Genomic DNA, 9,685 nt, shown 5'->3' on the forward strand with positions numbered 1-9,685 from the left:
GGAAAAAGTCGTAATTTTAAGAAGCGTGTAAGCCGTAGCCTTTAGCACTTAAATGTTGGAGCACTTATCTAGTGGAGAGTCTTGCCTTAAGTAGCCTGCTTAACGATATGATTGACTGCCTGACTGATAGATATTTGGTCTCATGGAGAGGCGACCTGATCTCGTCTGCACAGAGCTGGTGGAGAACTGAATCCCTGTGCGAATGTGCTAGTTACCATTAGCCCAGGCGGGACCGTCAGGACAGTGCTTACTAGAAGTGCCTCAGTGTAATAACTACACATACTGTATTTACTGTGTGTTTGATCGCCTTGATGATATCTGTGTGTAAACTTTGGAGACTGCTGTTGGCCTTGCATGCATTTTCGTCAGCTTTCTCCAGGATACATTTAAACATTTTCACACAATGATTTGTACACATGCATTTGCAGTTCTTAGATTTTTTGCTTTGGAAACCCACGTAATTTGGAGGATTGTGAGCATTCAAGTCCATGAACACCCAAAAGACAAGATTCCAGTGCTTATATTGTATACAGTGCGATTGCCCCAGCATATGTATTTATTTTAGTGGCTGCACATCCAGGACAGAACCCATGGGATATGGACACTCTGGGTCTGGGGAAGCAGTGTTGTTTGTGATCTGAACAAGATTGTGTGAGAGGTGCTTCTCCAGTGATGGGAGTCTGGCATTGGCTCCAAGCAGACAGATCCCCTCACCCCTCATCTTTGGCACCACCTCCAGGGAGATGTATAAAACACAGGTCCCACCTGAGTGGGCTGCTTGTCGGAGTCGGAGTCTCAACAACACTCCTTTTACATTGGATGTCTGTTTGTGTTCAATGGGCTCTCTAATTCTGACTTGTATCATGACCCTAGGGAGCACTGCTGGTACTTTCCTGCCTCAACATCTTTAGACCTTTCTGAAACATGCTGTATCGACACAAGATAAGACAACTGTTAACTGCGAGTCCCTTTGGAAAAACTGTGCTCACTAAACAAATACATGAACAAGAAGAATCCATAAGGCATTCACCCTCGGCATTCCCCAAAGTTTTGAATGAATTGTTTCACACTGTGTTAAACCTGTAGTACTTTTTTCTCAAAAAAAGGAAGTCATATGCATAATGTGAGCACTGACTGCTTGAACTCCCACCTTCAGTAAAGCTTTCAAGCCTCAAACTGTTTAAACCTGGTCCATTTAAAGCCTCAGTCATTAAATCATTAAATGAAATAGGAGTTTACCTGCTTTGCTCATGAAAACAACCAGGTTCAGACTCCCATCTGCTTCCTCCTCGTCTTTGTAATGGTCATAACCAAAGTTGATAAACCTACAAATTGAAAAAGCAGTATTATTATTTTGACAAAATAACTGTAATTAAAATCATTTTGCAGCTAATTTGATTCAGTTTTCATACAGTAGCAAATGCACAATAAATTCTTTGTAACACTGCCAGACGCAGTGTGCTGCTGGCACCCACCATTACAGTTTAATTCACACAAAAAATGAAGCGGTTATAAATGAAGTGGCAATAAATTATGGAAAAGTTACTATGGCGTTTAGAGGAATAGCAAGGCAGATCATACTAATTACCTCACAGAGGCAAACGGACTGGCAGGAAGATCCAGGGAAAGTTCCAGCTGAAGCAAACGGACAAGAACACTGGGTTTTACAGGGAGCTGAATTCTGCAACATCTGATTTTCAGCTGCACATTGTGGCACTTCTTCCATGCTTTTTTTCTTAGGTTAACAGTCAGATAACAGCTTTTAAGCTAACTTTTAACATGCATTTTTATTAGAGCGAAAAACTAAAGTTCTTTCACTTATAACAGAAGCAGAACAGTCTTACCAGTGTTTCATAGATCCGGTCAGAATAAAACTGGACACATCTAAGGAGTGATTTTTCCTGTGGAGAAGACAGACTGAACAATTACCATCACCAACTTTATATGAAAAGTAATCAAGACTATATACAGATTTACTTATTTAATAATTCACTACAAAATAAACAAAATAATGAATAGCAGTTTGATTGAGATTATATTCATTGTGTGTCAATGCTGTAATTAAACAGAGCTAAGCAAAAGAATACATAATTGTACAGAAATAAGTAATTTCACAGCACATGTACTCTTCTAAAAGGCTTTAAACAATGGACTCTTAAATAACAGACACAACACTGTATAGGTGGTGTGTGCAATAAGTTAAGGCAAAAAGCACAGTACACCACTTTCAAGTTTTAAAGAAAAAACTTGCAGTGTTTCAAAATCTACTAATATCACAAAACACTGTTACCACAATAGCAGTACAACACTCTACAAGAGTCTTATTTTTTAGACTTAAAAAGTTTATAAAATACCTCTATATTAATATAAAAATGCTTCATGTTAAAAGAAGCAAAAAGATATCACATCTTATAACCTAAAGTAACTAACTTATGACAACAGGTTGGTTTCACAACCCACTGACGTTCAGAAGCCGGTTGTAATGAATGGGAGACGAACTGGGTTACCTTCACAGTGAGGTAGAAGAGTCTTTGTGTGTCCACATTCCACTGCGCCCAAGTGAAATCCTCAGCCACCTTCTCCTTGGGCAGGCGGTCGGGATTTTGAATAACCTTGAAAACAATCTCACCTTAGAAATCACTGGAAAAGTGAAAGTTTAAGGAGTGGACATTTCTACATTTGCTTTCCAAAATCCATACAGTATCCAGGCTATTGTGATGAATATTTGGTTTAAGACTTGAAGTATCCAGCAATTACTGTACCCCACAAGAACACAGTAATATTCTTACCACTCTGTACCCTTCTTCTGTGGCCAAGCTTATATGAAACTGCTCAACATCTGTAAATGACAAGAGTAAAAAAAGAAATCCACTCAACAAGCACAAACAAAACGTCTTTCTACAAGATTGTTCGAGACACCTCTGGTCTGGATTTCTCTTTATGTACAGTAGATTTGGAAACCCGCAGGTTGTTTTGGAAATAACTGTGCTGTTCAAATAAATGTGTTAAAATTACTTCCATGCATACCTTAACACTAGGGGTAAAACAAAAAAATGAAATATAAGATGACCAGCGATTCTTTTTTTCCCCAAAAAAATGTTATTTAAAGCAGAACGACTCACAAACTTAGATGAGTTTAAGATTGTCCAAAAGCTTTTGCTTGGAAATGGGAAGCTATTGCATCCTCACTGTCTTAGTGATGTGAGTTGTGTACCTAGCAGAGCAGAGTCAGGAAAAAGCAAGCTAGGTTAGGATTCTGGCTCCGGGGTGTTTCAGGTTTCAGGATTCAGGAAACACGCTCCACAGAGACGTGCTCGGTGTCCTGGAGTTCTCAGGTTTTACCAGTTCAGGAATTTCACTTCACAGTTCAGGTACTTACAGCTGTCTTCTGACATCAGCAGCAGGTGGCTTTCATGCACTCGGTTCTTTTCTACATCGGGATACAGAAACTGCCAAATGAAACCGAAGAGGAAATGGCTCTACTGTATGTTCTCAAGCGAAAATTGTCAAGTTCGTTAACAATGACCACAACAGCCAGGCCCACGATTAAAACAATATTCATATTAGACTGCATAACAATGAGAACCTGCCCGGGACAATAATGAACTTGATCCTGTGACTTTGTGCCATGCCATCCATACCTTTAGATTTCAGATATGCTGTCCTCATCATTCAGTGTACTCCACATTCTCATTTAAAACCACTGTTCTAGTTTTAAGATGTGTATTCCTACAGTAATTCTGTTGCAATCTCAGAAAGACAGAGAAGGCTCATTCCGTGTCTCTTTCCAGATATTCCATTCAGCACAGAATGCAAGCAAACACCCGTCACACAAGGAGGAAAAATAAATTATCTGAAAAATACCTGAACTCTTATCTGACAGTCAACAGCTTTCAGGACTTTCGTGTTGTTTAATGGATGAATCTCGATGAGTAGTGTTATACATTTGGAATCTGTTAGAAAAAAAGGAAGCATTCCAGCTTTTAGGGAATCTCTAAAGCTATTTTACTACCCGAACTGGGAATTAAACTGAGCCTGATTGCAGCTGAATGCACTAGACTTGCGCCTGATGTTCATGCTCAATTCAATCACACTGAACCATGTGAGCAGTGGAGTTTGTGGTGAAGGGGCTGTGAAAAACAAAGCGCTTGACTTGCTTCAAGCTACACAGATTCCCTGATTATTGTGGAAGATCACCGCTGTGATGTGATTGTTTTGATGGGGCAATAACTGTTGTATTGCAGTTCTGAAATGGGACTATTGCTAGATCTAAAAGCCCAAATATTGTCTTCTTTCTACTATTTATAGTGGAATTAACCCCTTCTTGTTCATTATAGTCAACATACAACAGTAGTTCTTCAACAGTAGTGTTGTGAAGAGCATTAAAATTGGAAGTAGAAAGAAGGAATTTGGAAGTAGTGTCTGTTGTGCTGCAGTAGAAAAAACTTGTAGAGTTGAGTGTTAATGAATGGGGGAAACAGTGGGTTCCCACTGGTAAACAACCCATCTCTTTTAAATGCAATAACAATAAGAAAATTACAAGAATGGTGTCAGATTGATGTGTTAGTTTAGGTGTAACCTTTCCACACATCAACAAGTGGGAATTTCCAAACTATACAGTATGTTTTGCAATGATCTGCCATTGAAGTAGCTCCAAAGGCATTTTATGGATTTGCAATAACCACTGATTTTTTAACCTGTCATCACTCTTTACCACCATACAGTGCATATTATATTGAAACCCCTTCATTCCATTGTTGTGTCTGTGGAGTGTTATTCTGTAGATGTTTTTACATTTATTTTCTTCTCTAATCACATTCTGAGCCTAGGATCCCCCATATGTGGAAAGCACTGCATTAATATGTCAGTATGCAGTGCTAAATACTAGTTAAATAACTGGTTACACACAAGCGCTTATACACTTTTGGATCAGACCTTTCTGTGTGTCTTCTGATAATGATAAGTGATAAGTCACGCTAAACACAATCCTACACAAGTTGTCTTCCACTACAGTCTTTATGCAAGTGGACCGTGTCTTTCTGATAGTTGAATTTAATCAAAAATTCAAAAAATTCTGAATTGTCTATTCTCTATGACTGACATAATGTTTAGCCCTGCTCACAAAGACTGCTTCCAGATACAGAAAGCACAACTGACATTTTGCATTTATTCAACCAACAGCTTACGCTAGAGAGTAGTGAATGAAGCAACACTGACCAACAACAATAGAAACGAGCTTGCAGATACAGTACAGTACCTGGTCTGAGGGGCTCTCTGTGTGCATCTCTCTTTGCCTTCTGCACAACACTCACCGCTGAAATAAAGGAGGGATGAGATCAAAACCTCAGAGTAATAAAGCAGTAATAAAGCAATAGCAGCATCGGATTTCAAAGTGCACATACAGTACACAGAAGGAAATGGAGTGGAAAAAACAAATCAGGTAAACAAATTTCTTGTAGAGTAGGGGCCAGAGCGCTTTATCTACACAAACCATAGCATCTCGTACAAACTCTCAGCTCATACAAACGGTCTCATTATCCACAAGAGGAACATGAGACTGGCAATAACAGATGACAGTTGAAAACACAGTAGTTACTAAGAAAATAACTGACGAATTTGACTCATTAATGGCATTCATTAGCTCTGGTGCTCTGAAGTATTTGAGAAGTAGGCCTTACCCAGCAACGTTTCTTCTTTGTTTACTGAAGTGCTGCTGACACACACCTCCTTGTCAAAAGTGTACAGAAGCTGTGAGGAGATAAAGCAGTCTTTATTACTCTGCCACTACATACTGTACAGTACATCAGGCACTGTGAGAGGGAAAAAACACACCTCTCAGAGCATACCTTGTTCTGCTTGATCTGGGCGTCATATTTTCCTATGTTAGTGGTCCCTGATGTTCCCTGGTAAGTCAAAAGGACACAGTTAATTCAACACTTTTAAATGACAAGGAACTAAACTGTTTTTTTATCGATTGGCAACAATACCTATGCCTTAAATACAAGATTAGGGTTCGTAGCATTCCTAAACTCAGTGACCACATTCTTCAGGTCCTACGCAAGATAATTGAAAGGCTTTTAAAAAACAATCTGCCGTCACTTTGTGGTTTAACAGTAAATGTGTTATCTACAGAATGAATTTGAAGTCCTTGCAAAAAAAGTTGTAAGAATAAAGTAAGTTTTAACTCAGTTCTATTACAGTTCACTTTTAAAAGTGATCACGTCCAAAATTGTTTATCGCCATAGTCAGAGAGCTAGTTGGGCATCTATGCCAAGTGTTAGAAATAATAGAGACACAGCAAAACGGCTTTTTAAGGGGACTCCTACACCTGAACAGTCCATTGTTGTTGTTAATGAGACTTAAATATAAGATAACATTTTCTCTCAAAATACAACCAAAGAGGTTTAGCAAATACTTGTTAACCTGGATAAAATGTTTGTCCCCATTAAGATCTGATTCCACTTTCTAAAGTAAAATGAAGTAATTTTTTTAAGTAATTATTTTATTTGGTTTTTTTTTCTGTAATGACCACAATGCAAATAACTCTCAAAAAGCGCAATCAAACATTCAACAAATTCAGAATTGCCTTTTCTCTAGGATTGACATAATGTTTAGCCCTGCCCCCAAAGGCTAGCATTATGCATTTACCAAATGAAGCTAAAGAAAAAAAAATCAGGGAAAAGCTAAATATCCTGTGTGCCATATATTTTATTGTGAATATTTCATCAATACAATAATTAAACAAATAACAGACAATGGGTCTGCATAGATTAGCTGGAAGACATTTCACATTACAGAGAGCATTGCATATGAAGAAGTCTTCAGTTCAAACCCAGGGACCTCATCTATAGCATGTGAAGTTTTGTGGGAACCTCAAACACGCAACCCAGTCATGTTGTTGAAACTGATGAAGTGGCTTATTTCAATTAGCCAATTAACTACTACTACCAAAATGAACTAAATACCCAAATACTCTGATTTGTAAGCTTTTATAAACGTTTTTACATTCAGTAATCACATTTTTCCATAATTTGCATAATGTTTGCCATTGTTCTGCCTCAGTTCCACATAATTCATCCTTATGTATACCAGTATCAAGTACTGAAGGATGAACGGATTTAGAAACCATCCCTAAATGGCTCTAACTCTAAATCCATCATCAACTCATTATTTACATTAAATTTATACCTTCCACGCATACAGAATGCTCCCATCCCTTTCAATGTTGACCACCTTTACTCCTGCTTCAGTTATCCTGGACGAAAATTCTGAAAAACGATTAAACCACGATTAATAAATACATCAGTAAAAAATAAAACTGCAAATACAAATTAAAGGAACTGTTTTATAACCCCTGTCTTTGTTGGAGTGGAAGTATTTAATTATTTCTTGAAAGCAAAGTTTAGTATATAGAAATTAAAAAAAGATACAAGACGGGGCTTATTTTACAAACTATGCTATGCTTTGGAAAAACAGAAAGTATTAACAACAACACATTCAGTAGCGGTTAATCGGAACAAATGCGATAAGTATAGGTATTCTAAATCACAAAAAGATTTTAAAACGTTATTTAATATTTGTCTAAAACTTCTTTGTGTAAACTTGCTTAAGTGCATCGATACAATCGATACAACAGGAGTTAATACAAATGAGCTGAGTGCACTTTCTTTTTATTAGACCAAAAGAAACTTTGGGATATACTGTATTATTCAGAAAAAGTAGGTACTTGCCTCTATCACTTCCAGATGCACCATATTTTCTCAAGATAATGGAAATGACATCTTTCTGAAGATCAAAAGTCGTCTGTAAGTTCAACATGTGAGCAATCCTTTTCAGCACAACTTCCCTGTACGTCACAGGTACTCAAGGTACTGTAAGCCGCACCAGCTCAGTTTTATACAGGCGTACTGATATGACATCTCAATTTGACAACCTAGAAGACTTGCTAGGTCTTTAGCCAGCTTCGTCTGTTACAATCTCCGGGACGGTGACTGGTCGTGTCCCTAAATGCGCGTCTAATTAAAAAAAATCACTCTCCTCTCCTCACACTTACACATAGGATACTTATATCGTTCTTTACAAAACACCCCGATCCTCTTCTCACTCATTCACGTCCACACGACACAGCTCTATTTTCCCGTTTAACTCCCGTAAACCCTACCCTTATGTTTACACAGCTCATGTTTACCCACTGATTGGTCAAAGGAGCAGTCAGTCAGGGAAAGTAAAGCAATCAGGACATCCTCTACCAGCTGGGTCATCTGATTCGGAAGAAAAAAAAGTACATCTGCGCCGTGAAAAAGCAGAAATCAGAGATTTTCTAACGATTGATTGTTGAGAATGTTTAATGTTTCATCTTATGTCTGTCTCAGTCCCTTCTTCCGGGTGTATAATCTACCTGAAGCAAAGGGTGTTGAATACAGTATGTTCACGCCGACATTTCATTACAGAAGGAGAAAACACGTACAAAAGATTGGAAATAATACTTCGTTTCCGGGACAAGACAGACAATTTTACTGTACGCACGCAAGTGTCCCCGTGCCCACTTCAATCAGACCAGCACACGGGATCTTAGAGAACAAAACCAAAACACGGCCATCATTAGATTTCAACAAGCGTACTTGTGTTACCTCATGCTGTACATGTACAGTATACACAAGTAATTATGAGTGAGATACTATACGGCGCCTTGAAATCTGAAACATCTAAATGGTGTAGAGTATACTTCTATTATATTTGCTTCGTCACAGTGGGTCTCGAAATGATGTATTTATACATGGAGTTTTTTCGTAAATTGTTTATGTGCTGCAGTTCGCTTGGCACATAAAAGCCATGTGTGCTACCAAGTTAAAGCATCCCAACAGACAATACAATGCAAATTATATGATTTAATAAAGCGTGCGTCAACAAATTGATGTATTATTTATAACTATATTAATTCCAATGCACCATGTATGCTTATAGTATTAAATATGTTCAACTATTGTGAATTCTAAGTTCTTAAATGTTTTCGTTATTAAAAATATCATTGGTTTCCAGTAATCCTATTTGACGTTTTTCTTGCCTTGTAGTCACACGCTGTTTTTTTCTATTATCGCCACTAGATGGCACTTTTGACACGAGCACTAGAGACGTGCCTACCGATAGAACCAAATGACATTCTAAATTTTCCAATGTGTCGTATTATTGGAATAGAGTATTCTTTATAATTTACTACTGATTACTTCGTTATCGATTTATCTCCTGACCTAAGTGTAATATTGTACAGCATATAGTTGAATACACAACCTAAAAATAATTGTCAACAAATGGGATACAGATTTGTACTGTGTTGTGCTCTGTACACGTATTATGATGTTTTTTTCTTATTTGCCACTAAATCAGAGCTTTAATACATTTTGCATTTGTAGGGTCGACAAATAGTCACATTTGGACAGCATCTCCTTCTTTCTTCTGTCATAGTTCCTCGACACTGAGGATTTTTTTTCGCAGTACAACCTGTCTCCTGTAACATTGACACTTTTAGTGTTTTATTGCCATCACGGGGGGAATAAGACGATTAAAAACACTAGGCCTGTGATTATTTCAATGAACAAGAACAGGGGAACATACATTTACCAGAAACTTTATTCAGGACACGCCATAGATGGCATCAAAAGGAATTAGTGTTGCATTTTGTATCTGG

At 37.8% G+C, this 9,685-nt stretch overlaps 1 protein-coding gene across 3 annotated transcripts in view; it reads right to left on the reverse strand.

The window, feature by feature from the left end:
- gsap (gamma-secretase activating protein) overlaps positions 1-8,151 on the reverse strand; it is a 34,642-nt gene extending 26,491 nt beyond the window's left edge. The window contains exons 1-12 of one of the 3 annotated variants that reach the window (XM_088923788.1): positions 7,731-8,151; positions 7,189-7,268; positions 5,847-5,903; positions 5,679-5,748; positions 5,258-5,314; positions 3,865-3,953; positions 3,380-3,449; positions 2,790-2,839; positions 2,508-2,612; positions 1,845-1,901; positions 1,589-1,635; positions 1,240-1,325 (exon numbers count right to left, since the gene is read on the reverse strand). In XM_088923788.1, the coding sequence (XP_088779914.1) occupies positions 1,240-1,325; positions 1,589-1,635; positions 1,845-1,901; positions 2,508-2,612; positions 2,790-2,839; positions 3,380-3,449; positions 3,865-3,953; positions 5,258-5,314; positions 5,679-5,748; positions 5,847-5,903; positions 7,189-7,268; positions 7,731-7,818 (856 nt within the window). In that variant the 5' untranslated portion in view covers positions 7,819-8,151. The remainder of the gene's footprint in view (positions 1-1,239; positions 1,326-1,588; positions 1,636-1,844; positions 1,902-2,507; positions 2,613-2,789; positions 2,840-3,379; positions 3,450-3,864; positions 3,954-5,257; positions 5,315-5,678; positions 5,749-5,846; positions 5,904-7,188; positions 7,269-7,730) is intronic. The other 2 variants (XM_088923789.1, XM_088923790.1) reach the window with 2 other exon arrangements.
- Positions 8,152-9,685: the final 1,534 nt, after the last annotated feature.

This window comes from Atractosteus spatula, chromosome 8 (assembly GCF_055471065.1).
Source record: "Atractosteus spatula isolate fAtrSpa1 chromosome 8, fAtrSpa1.hap1, whole genome shotgun sequence".
Lineage (NCBI taxonomy): Eukaryota > Metazoa > Chordata > Actinopteri > Semionotiformes > Lepisosteidae > Atractosteus > Atractosteus spatula.